The sequence below is a fragment of the Zootoca vivipara genome, chromosome 10 (assembly GCF_963506605.1).
Source record: "Zootoca vivipara chromosome 10, rZooViv1.1, whole genome shotgun sequence".
Taxonomy (NCBI): domain Eukaryota; kingdom Metazoa; phylum Chordata; class Lepidosauria; order Squamata; family Lacertidae; genus Zootoca; species Zootoca vivipara.
The window spans coordinates 3,663,780-3,678,308 of NC_083285.1; the positions used below are offsets into that span (position 1 = coordinate 3,663,780).

At 43.1% G+C, this 14,529-nt stretch overlaps 1 protein-coding gene across 4 annotated transcripts in view; it reads left to right on the top strand.

Annotated features, from left to right (window-relative positions):
- Positions 1–14,529, top strand: part of CACNA2D1 (calcium voltage-gated channel auxiliary subunit alpha2delta 1) — a 412,878-nt gene that overhangs the window by 207,720 nt on the left and 190,629 nt on the right. For 3 of the 4 annotated variants that reach the window (XM_035127294.2, XM_035127296.2, XM_035127298.2), the window contains exon 5: positions 9,463–9,507. The exons of the other annotated variant lie outside the window; for it this stretch is intronic. In XM_035127294.2, coding sequence (XP_034983185.1) covers positions 9,463–9,507 — 45 coding nt within the window. The remainder of the gene's footprint in view (positions 1–9,462; positions 9,508–14,529) is intronic. 4 annotated transcript variants of the gene reach the window in all.

A 14,529-nucleotide genomic window follows, 5' to 3' on the forward strand; every position in this document is an offset into this window, starting at 1 on the left:
TTTTATCGGTTATTGCTTGCCCTTGTTTCAAGTACCCCATGATAGCTTACATAGAGCTTCTAGGCAGCCTCCTATCCAGGTGTGGTCCAAACTTAATAAACCATTGAACAAAATGTTTTTGAAACCTGAAGGCAGAATGACCTTACTGGGTATTGCTTTGTAACAAATTGATGGGTCTATGGACCGTAATAAAGATAAACCAAATTATTCCATGTTTTAAGACCATTTAACGGTCTATAAAGTGTACAATGGGACCCAGGTGGCGCTGTGGTTAAACCACTGAGCCTAGGGCTTGCTGATCAGAAGGTCGGCGGTTCGAATCCCTGTGACGGGGTGAGCTCCCGTTGCTTGGTCCCAGCTCCTGCCAACCTAGCAGTTCAAAAGCATGTCAAAATGCAAGTAGATAAATAGGAACCGCTACAGCGGGAAGGTAAATGGCGTTTCCATGTGCTGCTCTGGTTTGCCAGAAGCGGCTTTGTCATGCTGGCCACATGACCTGGAAGCTATACGCCGGCTCCCTCGGCCAATAATGCGAGATGAGCGCGCAACCCCAGAGTCGGTCACGACTGGACCTAATGGTCAGGGGTCCCTTTACCTTTACCTAAAGTGTACAATTAGTTGACAAGGGAAGATTCCATAGTTCACTGAAAGAGCCCATGAATTAAATCCCCAGCATCTACAGGATGAAATAATAGGCAATGTAGGACCTCTTCCTGATGCCCTAAAAAGTTGTTTCCAGTTGGCCAATACTAGTCTACACAGATAAATTGTCAGACCTGATGTATGGCTGTTTACTACTTTCATATGTACAGTTTACTGCATTCTTATGGACAGTTCTCATCCTAGGCATTACAATTGAATTTTAAATGCCAAAGCTATAAAACTGTATATAGCTTTTGACAGCTGCCCTCATACACTGTTCTGTGGAATTCTGGACTGCAAAAAGCCTTGTTGTATGACACCAGTACATGAAAACATGCCCAGAGTGTGACATTTGGCAGCTTAGCATGTAGATATTACAACACAAGTCAGGGCTTTGCATCTGCTAGCTGTGACAGTGACCATTTTGACACACATTAACCCTTGGCAAAGTTAATTGAGAGGTGTAGAGAAAAAGTAGCTGGATTCTCATCATTGCATGATAAAGACCCCTCAGCAACCCGATTACATGACAATAAGCTTTCCTTGTATTTCCATATACTACTTGCGCATATTAAAACAACTATCTGTCACTGAGGACACAAATGCAGACTGGCAGATTCAAAGGCTGAGATGTGATGATTTAAATTAAACAGTGGAAAAAAACTTTGTTGTATGAATTTGCTCAGATCTCTTCTCTGGCCATTGGACTTAGATTTCACTTATGGTTGAGAATGCTAACTTCATTTGAGTTTGTAATATTTTATTTATTTTTATAACTCATGTTCTACAGTTTTTAAAATAGCAGTTGCTCCCCATCATTATAGCTGCAAGCATAAAGTCAAGAAGTAAAGACAACGCAGGTCTTTCAGTGGTTTGGCCAATAAGTGCACTTATTTTTTTAATATTTTTTTTACTGGCATTATACAATTAATTAAATAGCTTTAAAAATATTAGGCCATAGTTCACCAGGAGCCATTACTCAGTGAACCCCCTTGTGCTATTGTTTTTGCAGAGAACATTAGAATATGCGGACCTTGGTCAGATCCAATTCTTACATTATTTTAAACTGATTTTTGGTGCTTGTTTGTTTGTGTCTATACTCCCTTCACCATACAGTCACAGGGCAGTATACAACATACTAAAACTGAACTGACTCTGCCTACCCAAGATGTATGAAATACTTCCTGTTTTCAGCTGAGCCTTGTTGAAGCAGCAAAGTCTTCTTGAGCTTTGGCATATTCCTATATCTCTGGTTATTATTTGGTCCCGACTTCTGGGTTGCTCCAGAAGCCAGGTAATCTTACCCCCCCCCCCTTCTCTTTATATACACCTTCTGATTTGCCTTCTGGCTTTTCTCTCATGGCTCCTGGGTCATCTCCAGGGCCATCTCGAGCAGGTCGGGCGCCCTGGCGCTGAGGCGCGGAGATCGCTCCGACGCCCCCGCCCTCACAGTGCGCAGCACAGCCTCCGCGCGGCTTTGCCGTGCAGCGCCCCCTGTCGGCCCAGCACCCTGGCGCCCCACGCCACCGGGACTGCACCTAGGGGCCTGGTCATCTCAAACTTGAGGAGGCGGTCTGCAGAGTCGGCGCCCAGCAGCGCTGCACTGGATCGAGGAGGCGGCCTGCCAAGTCAGCACCCAGCAGCGCCGCGTGGAGTGCTCCGAGCCTCCGGGAGCGTTGCTGCTGCTGGCTCCCGGAGGTTCAGAGTGTTCTGCACGGCACTGCTGGGCACCAACCCTACAGGCCGCCTCCTTGATCCGGCACGGCGCTGCTTGATGCCGACCCAGCAGGACGCCTCCTCGATCCGGCACTTTGTGCGGCGCTGCTGGGCACCGACCCGGCAGGTCGCCTCCTTGATCCAGTGCTCCGCACAGTGCTGCTGGGTGCCGACCTGGCACACTGCCTCCTCAATCCGCCGCTCCGTGCGGCGCTGCTGGGCGCCGACCCAGTACGCCGCCTCTGGGATCCAGCAGCAGCAACGTGGCAGGAGGAGGCCTGCCGCGCGTCCCAAGCCTGTGAGGTACTTACGGTAATAAAAAAAATAAGACATCCCCCGAAAATAAGCCATAGGCTTATTCTTGAGTAAAATTAATATAAGATTGTGCCTGAAAATAGGGGAAACACGGTAAGCAGGGGGACAATATACAGCCTTGTCTTACTCCTTTCCCAATTTTGAACCAATCAGTTGTTCCCTATCCAGTTCTAACTGTAGCTTCTTGTCTCACATAGAGATTTCTCAGGAGACAGATGAGGTGATCAGGCACTCCCATTTCTTTAAGAACTTGCCATAGTTTGCTGTGGTCGACACAGTCAAAGGCTTTTGCATAGTCAATGAAGCAGAAGTAGATGTTTTTCTGGAACTCTCTAGCTTTCTCCATAATGCTAGAAAACAGCAAACAAACAAAAAACAAACAAACAACCAACAACAGCAAACTAACAAATAATAGGAAATTTCAGAACCAGTAGGCAGTTTTAAAATAGTCCATTATTGCAAGAGAAATGTTCCTGAGGGGAGCCTTCAAGTGAAGAATATGAAGCATTATGCTCTGAAGAAAAATGCAATAAAAGTTGAAAGAAGGCTGGCAAACTAAATGCACTGTCAGTACAACAAACTATAAAGAGTCAATGGGTGTTATTTCCCCACAAATATACTTATTATTTTAGACTTAGGCCTCCATCTTCACTACACATTTAAACCAGTGTCATGTCACTTTAAACAATCATGGTTCCCACCCCATCCCCAAAATTATGTAGTATTGTTGGAGACCTGTTTTGCACTCACAGTTTATGGTGGCTTAACAATAAATCTCTATTTCCAGGGGTCTCTGGGAATTGGAGTTCTGAGAGGGAAATCAGGGTCTCATCACAACTTTCATCACATCTAACAAAGAATAGTTCCACAGTTCTTTGGCAGAAGTCATGACTGTTTAAATTGGTATAATACTACTTTAAAAGCACAGTGAAGAAGGGACCCTAATTGTTCCTGGGAATTTTGGAACAAGAGCCAGCCAATTCACACTGCCAACTATATTGGCCTCTTTCTTATATGACTTTCTAACTGCAGCTGCTCTTACAAGCTGCTATGTTCAAGGAGAACTGAAGGAGGAGGAAATGAAACATCATTTCTAGTAGTTAGAAGTGTCAAAAGACTGCATTTGTGTTGCTGTTCTAATGACCAAAGCAGCCTGAAAACAGAGCAATATCGTCTTGTGACACTCAGCTTTTCCTCTGCTTTGCTCTAATGTGTTTCCTCTTTCCATTATTTTCTGGGTACATCAAGTAATTAGTCTTGCTGAGTTTCATAGCATTTACAGAGTTGCAGTTATAAAATAAATATGAAGCTGAAGCAATTGCTAATCAGAAATATATAACTGATTTTAAAAGTAAGATTTAAATTATTTGGAGTGAACTACTTCACTACAAGTCTTATTTATTAATCACATTAATGTATTAAGTTTAGTCCAAAGAACTTGGTGCAGCAGCAGCAGTAGCAGCTGAATTATATCCTTTTTTATCTTCCCAATGCCCCTGTGCAGGGTTGATAATGTCATTGGCCAGTGAGCTTTACAGGGTTGCCATATGTCTGGAATTTCCTGGACATACCTGGAATACTGCAGTCAGAAGCAGCGTCTGGACAGAAATTGGGGGGGGGGGGTGATGTCCAGGAAAATCTGGACATATGGCAGCCCATGGCAGCAGTGCCGTTTGTGGCGATTTACCTTAAAACAGGGTCTGCTGTTCAAAGGAGGGGGAAATCTCACAGAGTTTTCACAATTCTTCATTTCTTTGGGTAGGAAATAGCTAAAGAAATTAGAAGTTTGGGTAAAGTCAGGTGCCTCTAACAATATCAGAAAAAGTAAAATAAAAAAAATTCCTTCAGTAGCACCTTAAAGACCAACTAAGTTTTTATTTTGGTATGAGCTTTCGTGTGCATGCACACCTCTTCAGGAATTTTTTTATTTTGCTTCGACTCAGACCAACACGGCTACCTACCTGTAACTAGAAAAAGTAAAGTTGGCAAGGTAGGGTTGTTTTTCTTCTTCAAGTGTGAGATTAACACTGAGCTATAGCAATCTTAAAAACAGAGAAATAGAGCATCCTTATTTACACACGGAATTACTCAAGTGGAGGCAATGGTATTAAAAAGAAGTATCTTAGGAGACTTAATAAAAGCAGTATTTACTTGGCATATAGGAACCAATTTTACATTTGTTTGTTGTTCTGCTGCAGATTATTTGATAAGGCCATGGGAATAGATGAGAAATCTAAGCGTACAAAACATCCCACTCTTCCAGTGTGAATTGTCTTTCGTTATTGCAAAGTTGTCTGGAAACACATTGTTCCCCCAGCCATCCGCCTTGTCTGTCCCCAAAACTGGATGAAGACTGACCTGTCTCACTCACATATCTTGATACCCTGGTGTAATCTTCAGCCTGGAGGTAAAGATGTGCAACCTCTGCGCATTAAGAATGTAAAAAGTACCATCGCAGATGTTGCAGAAAGAAAAGCATGTTCTGCATGGGAATAGGGAGAAACACACATAATTAAGACGTGGCCAAAGAGTCACATTCCAAAATCCCTGTAGTTTATGAGGAAGAAACTTCAGAAGTTGTCAGGCTCAATCTCTGGTGTGGAGCACCTCTGCTTGAGACCCCAAAGAGCTGCTGCCAATCAGGCTAGAGACAATACTAGGTTAGATGGACCAATAGACTGTCCTAATCTGTAAGGCAGTTTCCTGTGAGGTAAATGCCATCATATTCTGATTGTGGGCTTGCCAGAGCCCTTCGGTTGGCCACTGCAGGAAGGACAATGCTGGACTAGATAGGCCTTGTGACTATTCTTAAACTGAATGAATGAGCCTCAAATGATCACCTTCATATGTGAATGTTATATAGAACATTTAAGCATGTTGAAGAAATACCTTGCCACATAAGGGCATGTTAGAGGATCACTGTGAGGACTAGGCTTTTTGTGTGACAGTGCTCACCAGTATGGAGTTCTGGCTCCTCTTCTTCTTTTTTTTTTTTTTTTTGCTGTCCATGGCAGTCATTTTGTCCTGGCACTCATGACACTTTTATCAGTATATGAGGAAGAGTGGTGTTATACATCAGGGATGTGTATACTTGTGAAGAGATCCAGGATTTAAAACTTCAAAGCTAAATTGAGAGTATCTGGGTCAAAATTAAGGGAGAGAAAAATAACAGTGATCTCATTGTGGGAGTTTACTATAGATCCCCAAGCCAAACTGAGGACACAGATGGCCAACCATTCAAAAGGAAGTGAGAAAGTAGTAATGGAGGATTTCAACTATCCTGATATTTGTTGGATGTCAAACTCAGTCAAGAGCATAAGGTCGAACAGATTCCTCACTGGCCTTGGAGAAGAGATGGTTAAGGGGTGATATGATAGCCATATTCAAATACATAAAAGGATGTCATATAGAGGAGGGAGAAAGGTTGTTTTCTGCTGCTCCAGAGAAGCAGACATGGAGCAATGGATTCAAACTACAAGAAAGAAGATTCCACCTAAACATTAAGAAGAACTTCCTGACAGTAAGAGCTGTTCGACAGTGAAATTTGCTGCCAAGGAGTGTGGTGGAGTCTCCTTCTTTGGACGTCTTTAAGCGGAGGCTAGACAGCTATCTGTCAGTAATGCTTTGATGGTGTTTCCTGCTTGGCAGGGGGTTGGACTGGATGGCCCTTGTAGTCTCTTCCAACTCTATGATTCTGTGATTCTATGACTTCATTGATGGAAATAACTGTGTTGTGATCTCTCCCTATTATATGGGATTGGCCACTGGAGAGCAGTCAGAAGGACGGCCCTCCCCCCCCCCCGACGCCTGAATTGAGGTGCACGGCACCCCGTAGGGCGAGAGGGCGGCACTTTGGGGTTCCCAAGCTGTTATGTTGGGCGCAAAACAGGAAGAAGCCATTGCGAGGTTCTGACTCGGACTAAGCAGACATGTTTTCCAGACTCTTTGCACTGTAAATAATATGCACAATAAAAACACCTTAAAGACAAGGAGGTGTGGAGCGTCGTTACTCAAGAGTAGGCACAAGAACCTCTGACAGAGGTCATCTTAACTCTTTTAAGTTTTACAGGAGCAAAAATGCCACTGGCAGATACTCATGAAATGCTTTTAGGTCATAATAGAATTTTTTTTTTCAAATAAGGGTGCAGAGAAACATTCTTTCCCCAACTATTTGCTATTTATACCAGGGACAAAAGAAAACCAAGTGTGTTTTGGAATAGGGGAGGAGTTTTTAACTTGATGATTTTAAGCAGAACCACCTGATGAGATTGTGTCAGTTCAATATAAGAAGTGCAGAACATAAGAGGAGTAAAGGGAAATTTAAACTTGATTGCTATTATCCTTTTCTGAAAGCGACATGCTAAGTTGTAAATTGCTTCTTTGAGTATGGCCCACCAGGTTACAGAGGGAGATCGATGCACTGCCAATTAGCTTGGGTCTCTAATGGCGATAGGAATTTCTTCTCTTGTATTGGCAAACAGTAAGTTCATGTTTAACATTCTGGATTTGGTATAAAGCCAGCAGTAATGAGTGGGAGTAATGGGTTCTGATAGAAATGTGTGTTAGATCTATTTAGATTTATCATATAAAGTACACTTCAGTTCTTTAAACCATACATAAAACCCAGGGGGAGTTTTGAAGAAAAGAACAGTAAAAGTGATGCATAACTGATAGTGTTCTCTTGAGGTTTTGAAAAACATCTGAAACCCTCCGTTTGTAGATTATAAATTATAATAAAAAATATGGACTTCTGGACTTCTCCGCGACCCTTCCCCTCTGCAGGGAGGTGGGACCAATTTGGATGGTCCGCCCCCGCCACTTAATGGATCCAAATGGTTTCCAGAGAGTGGTAGGGGATGCTTTATCCCATGTTGATGACCTTTCAGCCGATTCCCTGGTGGCCTGCTAGAATGTGGAGTTAACCAGGGCTATTGAGTGTCTGGCTCCGAAGCGCCCTCTCCGATTGCATGGAGCCTGGACAGCCCCGTGGTTTTCCACGGATCTGAGGGCAATGAAACAATCGCTGAGACGGCTAGCGCGCCGGTGGCGGATAACTCATTCTGAAGCTGACCGGACACAGGTTAGAGCCTACCAAGTGGCGGTAGCAACGGCGAAGAAGACTTTCTTCATCGCCTCTATTGCATCTGCAGAAAACAGCAGCAGGAGACTCTTTCAGGTGGTTCACAATTTAGCGGAACCACCTGCTCCATTGGGGCCCAGTACGGGCAACATTATCTCCTTCAATGATTTGGCAAAGTTTTTTTGCAGATAAAGTCGGGAAGAGGTAGACTCCACCGTGGGAGCAGGGCCGGAGCGAGGGAGTGCTAGTGTCCTGTCTAGTCAAGTTGTGTGGGATCAATTTCAATCTGTTACCTCCGAGGATGTGGACAGGCTGCTTGGACAAGTGAAACCAACCACCTGTCTCCTTGATCCTTGCCCATCCTGGCTTATAAAAGCTAGCTGGGAAGGGCTGGGCGATGGACTTTGCGGGGTGAGATTAAATGAGCCCCACATCCCATGTTTTATGTGTTGTATTCAGCTGTTTACGTTGAAATTCACTACAAGCTGAGTTAATGGTTAATAGACTTTGCTTCTGATGAGGCCTGACAACCTGCACAAAATGGTAACAAACTTCTCCAGCCAGCCCATGCCTAAGGGCTCATCCACACCGCTGTTAGCCCTTCCGCATTTCCCTGGGCAAAACCTGCGGTTGACCACAGAATTGGACCAAACGGCAAATGGACTTTCTGTAGCTTGTTATTTGTTCTGATTCAGTGGTAGAAGCATGTTTCCCCGAAAGCTGTGGGGCAAACACAAAACCGCTCAGGCCTGTGCTTTTTAACCATGGTACAAGCAGAAGTGTGAATGAGCCCTGAGTCAGGTCTCCAAGAGCTAGCCCTCTGAGTTGAAGCTGTTTCTCTAAAATGGATCAGGTGCCAGATATTCAGGGGGACACACCTAAATATGGAAATCCTGCAAATTATGCCATCTTAAGTTAAAGTGGCATAAAGTATGCCAGATCCAAACTTTGTTCAGGCTGGTGCCTGAGCCTGTGCTTAAGCCTGGCAGAGAGGGGGGGGGTTCATTTAAAATAGAGTTTTAGTTACACAACCCTTTTTTGCCAGTTTAATTTATGTCAGGTTATCAGGGAAATTATGTCAGGTTATGCAGAATGAGTTTAGGATTCAGCCGATGTCCTCCCTGGTCATGCCCATACCATGCCCCCAGAACACCTATTTTTTCAGGGCTTTTGCCAACTTAAGATCTGCTGGGTTCAGTTGGCTGGGTCTCAGCTAAACTGGGATGAGACAGATGTGGTGGTGTGTCACTGGCAGAGGTGGGATGAGATAGGCAGGCTAGTGTAGCCAGCTAGAGATCTGCTGGGTCCGATTCATGCTCATCCTGGTGGACCTAGCCTTGGGATTGCCTCCATTGTTGATAATTAACTTAATTAAGTTTTTTAATTGATTGATTGATTGATTACGACTTTAAAACAGGGATAAATGGCTCCTGAATGAGAACTGGTGGTTCTCCCAACAAGAAAGTAGCCTGAAACATGTCCTCATCAGAATCCTCTGCTGTGCCTTGTGAGATCCCTGCACTGCGAGTCATCACACCAGCATGCTATGGCTGGTATTTAAGACCAGACCAAATGGGGAAATTAATGGTCATATTTTTTAAGTTCAGAAAATGCAGAATTAACTTCGGTGTTAATGGCTTTGTAGTGTCCTTTTTATTATTATTATAGGGTTCAACAAAAAATAACTCCATTTTTTCCCTCCTGCACAGACTAATGAGATTGTCTACTACAATGCAAAGGATGACCTGAATGAAGTAAGTAACATTTATGAATATATAAGCACATGTTTCTTCAAGTCCCCCAAAGGCAGTAGATTTTCACTATAGTTTCTCTTTCCCCACAATCCACCCCATATTTAGGTTCCCTTTATGGTGGGAAATGGCTGAAAGTGTACACTTGTTTAAGTACCAACTCATGTAGGTTAAGGTAGTGCAGTTGAGTCTGGATTTTATCTTTCTGGGATATCATTTGTTCTGCTCAGGGCTACACACACTGGAGTTTATGAGCATATGTCCTCTTAAAATGTAAAACCCCAATGTGGCTATCCAATAGCCTTGAGTTAGGCATGTTAAATGGGAAGGGAGGGAGCACGTGGTCCCATGGCCCTATTTAGGAGGACCTTATCTTCCAAAACTACGGGACTGTAAATTACCATGAGTGCACGGTCAGTGCTTTTGCTTGTTTGAACCTTTAGTCTGTTTAGAATTTGACTTTGAAATCCTGACAATACTTGGATGAAAGGGGAAGTTATTTTCTACGTCAAATAACACAGCTTGCTATTTTAAAATAAACATTGTAGTGCAATCTATAAACTAATACAGAGTTTCTTTAAATGCATTAATCAGATAGATCAACATGCTTCATTTGCACCTAGCAATAAAATGTGATTTACGATTGATGGCCTGACTGTTACACTTGACACTGTTGCTGCAAGATAATTAAAGAGAGTACATTGATCTTGTCAAACAAATGTATCCGAGTTGCATAAATGGAATATGGAAATTTAGATAAGATGAAGGTGCAGGATTCGTTTACGGTGAATTTAAAAAGTATCCATAGTCAGCCATTTAATTAACAGTTGAGCAACTTTTTTGCTTCTAGTTCAGCAGTTTTCAACTTTGAGTTATGGAAGAAACTACCTTGTGGAATTTCTCTTTCGTAATGGGCCCGTCTGTTTGTTTTCCCAGATTAACTGTCAAGCCATTGGATTCTGTCCACTCATAGCAAGGAATCTAGTTAGGTTTTTTTTGATTATGAGTAATGAGACTGTGTGCTAGAAATGCCACATCAGTGCAATGAACATAGATAGCTCTCCTTTGATGGTCCACTGAGCCCAGTCCCATGCAGTTGGACTAAGAGGTCTTTCCCAGCTCTGGTGCTTGAACTATTTTAACTAGTGATTTCAATAACTGAATTTGGAACTCTTCCATTGAACTTTAGGCCATTATAATAGTCAAATGAGATACAATACTAAAATATATTGTGTCCGAGTGGGAACTTACGTAGTAGGCAAGCAGCAACATCTGTCAACATCTGTCAGTACTACTGAATAATCTCCTAACTCACTTGGGAGGGTGGGGGAGGATGTGTGGAAGGAAAGAGGTGGGGAGAAATGCAGCATTACTTTTGACTACACTGATTGAAATCCAAGTAGACCTGCACCTAGGTTTTTGGAAAGTTTAAGTGCTTGAGTATGGGAGTTCTAGTGGTAGTGGTATGCAATCATTTTGGCAAATGCAATAGTGAGCTGAATAAGGCCTATTTGCTTCACTTTTTATTTGTCCAACAAATAATGCAGGTAGGAAGGGAGAATAATAGGATCAAAGAATTATAGAGTTGGAAGGTACCCCAAGGGTCATTTAGTCCAACCCCCTGCAATGCTAAAGCATCTATGGCAGATGCCCATCCAACTTCTGCTTTAAAACCTCCAAAGAAGGAGAGCCCACAACCTCCCGGGGAGTCTGTTCCACTGTCCAACTTACTGTCAAAAAGTTCTTCCTGATGTTTCTTGTAACTTGAAGCCATTGGTTTAGGTCTGACCCTCCAGAGCAGGAAAAAGCAAGCTTGCACCATTTCCCATGTTTTGGAGACCATTTTGTGGCCTCCAGGGGTGGATGGGCCTGTCTCCAGCAGTGCCACCTGTAGCAACTCTGGCTGGCATTATTGTCCCCAGAATGTCCCAGTACAAAATTCATTCAATCATGCAGCCTTTATTGGCATAATTCAATGCAGCATCATTTCAAGGGGATGTGGGGGTGGCCAGTACAATACTTGTAGGCCTTGTACAGTAGCTTCCATTTCTCACCCTCAACGCCGCAGCCCATGGTGGCATTATGAAAGGGAGAATTAAAGGAGAAAATAATAATACAGAAAAGCACTGAAATGTAACAGGTGCAGAGAAAATGAGGCAAACTAGGCACACAAGTGAATGGAATCACGTTGCATTTGAAGGAAGCTGAAAATTGTTGCCGTGATTACTCATTCACACATTCAAAGAAATAAGATGAAGTTGTGGTCATTGAACATGCATTTGTGAACCTGGTGTTGTACTACAGATACCTACATTTCTGATATGACATCTAAAGTGGGAGCCGCACTTCTTGCTCATGTTGTGATTCATGAGCCCACAGAACATCTGGAGCACTTTGCTTCCTTACTGGGGGGAAAAAACATTGGAAGTGGGAAATGAGCAAATCTACAGTATGTGTCTCTCTAGGAACTCCCACGATGGTCAGGCCCTTGCTCCTGTACCAAGAGATGGTGCTATTCGAAAGGGTATGATAACAAAAAAACAATAACCGTGGAGCTATAGACTTTTTAAAACAAATATTTATTTTACTCTAGCAAATGGTAACCTGTGGTTTACATATATTAACAAAGTGTCAAGAAATAGCAGTCTTCCTCTAAGCTTATGGGCTGAGATGCTTGAGAGCCTATTTTGCCTCCAACATGTAGTGTTGTTCTAGCAACTGTTGCAATGGACCCTAACTGTTGACACCTAAAGGGTCAAAAACACCACCAAGGATCATTAGTGTTTTACTTTCTGAGCAGCTGTCAGTCAGGAAGCAGAAACCTGGTCAATAAATAAATTACATAGTGTTACAAGCAATAGTGTGAAATGAAATGCCATCAAAATTACTACAGTATTTTAAACTCTCTGTGGCTTTTCAGGGCCTGAAATATTTAAAACCCTAGGGCTATTGTGAGTTGTTTCTTCTGTAGTTCTCTAGGTTTTTGGTTTTGGTTTTTTTAGAAAAAGAAAATTCAATAATATTCAAGTCTCGTGGACTTGCTGCAGATCCTGCTTGGTTTGTCTCATTTGCTCTTCCTGCCTTTATGCTAACAGAGATATCTCAAACTTTTAACAAACACAGAGGCGCAGCACTTTTCATCTAAACGACCTGGCCTTTTGTCCCCTGCTAACTAAGCAAGCCAAATAAATAGTATATATAAGAATTGTTTGCTAGATTGAATCAGGAAAACAAGTTCAGTTGTAGTTGTCTAGAAGCAGGCCTAGCCTTGCCATTAAAGGTAAAGGGACCCCTGACCATTAGGTCCAGTCATGACCGACTCTGGGGTTGCGGCGCTCATCTTGCTTTACTGGCTGAGGAAGCTGGCGTACAGCTTCCAGGTCATGTGGCCAGCATGACTAAGCTGCTTCTGGCGAACCAGAGCAGCACACGGAAATGCCGTTTACCTTCCTGCTGTAGTGGTACCTATTTATCTACTTGCACTTTGACGTGCTTTCAAACTTCTAGATTGGCAGGAGCTGGGACTGAGCAATGGGAGCTCACCCCATTATTTATTTAATCCTAAACTCCTCTGGGTGTGGATGACGTCAAGCGATACTCCATTCAGAGCACCTCCGCACTCAGAAATAAAACTTACAGTGAGGCCTTTTCTGTGGTGGTGCCCTCACTGCTTCATATTCTTCCCAGATATGTTTGTATAGCCAAGGCCCTGGTTTTGTTTAGGAAGTGGCTTTGCTTTTGTTGTTCTTAGTAAATGTTTCTAACTTTTTCTTAAGTGAGGGCCTTTATGGCTGATTCAAATATTATACATTGCCCCAATTCCTATAGACAGACCATTTGTGTGTGTGCACCTTTCAGCCTGTCAAGAACTGCTCTTTCAGGCGAGTGTCCCTTAGACTTCTCCTGTACCTTCAGCTCTCCTCTTTCACTGTAGTAATGCTCTGATCATGAAATGAATGTGCAGAAAGTATTTGTTTGTTTGTTTGTTTGTTGCCTTTATACTCCTCTTTTCTGCCAAGTGCCTTTAGCAGTGGAGCTAGTGGTGTGAGCTCCTTGGCCTGAGCTTTTTCGTTTTTGCCTTCCCTCAGGGCACACAGAACTTAAGTAGGTCCAGGGAAGCTGGTGCGGTGGTGAGGAAGCTGCCCTAATCGTTATTTCAGGCTGTTGGCTCTGTGCTCCCAAATTTCTGCTCTCACTATCCTGAGAACATCCTGAGCTGCTTTCTTTCCAAGTCCCGGTTTGGAAATTAATAAGGTGCCATTCATTTCAGGTGGCATTCAGCCTTCCTAGATATTGACTTGGAAGAGAAAGGCTGTCCCTGAATCAGGATCCTTCCCTTTAACTTTGAACCCTCTTACTAAGTTTTCCAATGGCCCTCTCTCGCAGGCAGTCCTGTGTCATTCTTTGAGAATTATGCTTTTAGGCAAAGCATCTCCATAGTGTAGCATAAAGGAGATATATATACTTTGTTTTCTAACACGTTGATGAGCATATATTGATGCTGCACAATATGCTTGACTGGTGTTCTCAACACCAGGGATGTTCTTGTCTGTTTGACATATGGCTGTCTGCATAATTTACTTCCGTTGGCAAATGTAAGAGCCAGCCCTGCTGTGCCGCTGTTCAGTCTCCCTACGGAAAAGTTACAGCCTTCTTTAGCTACCCAAAATTGCCTATCCTCTCTTACCTGGTTTACTGTCCCTCTCTGTCTCGTGTTTCATAACCCTTTTCCTTCTACTCTGTTTATTGTCGCCTCCGACTCTGAGATTAAGAGTCTCATGCTTTACCAAATGAGCTATCCAGTTACACATTTGTATACAATTTTTCCCAATGCACACAATAGTTCAAAACAAATTTCCCCAAATATAATGCTGTTTTGTGCACACTTTACCTAAGTATGTGCACTTCGGTACACTTTACTTGACTGGAGAGCTACATTGCAAAACCCAGAGAACTGTGAATTTCAAAGGCTATCTGTGCTTTAGTTCTTGTGTTGTTTCAGAAAGTGCAGACTGTGGTGGTTTG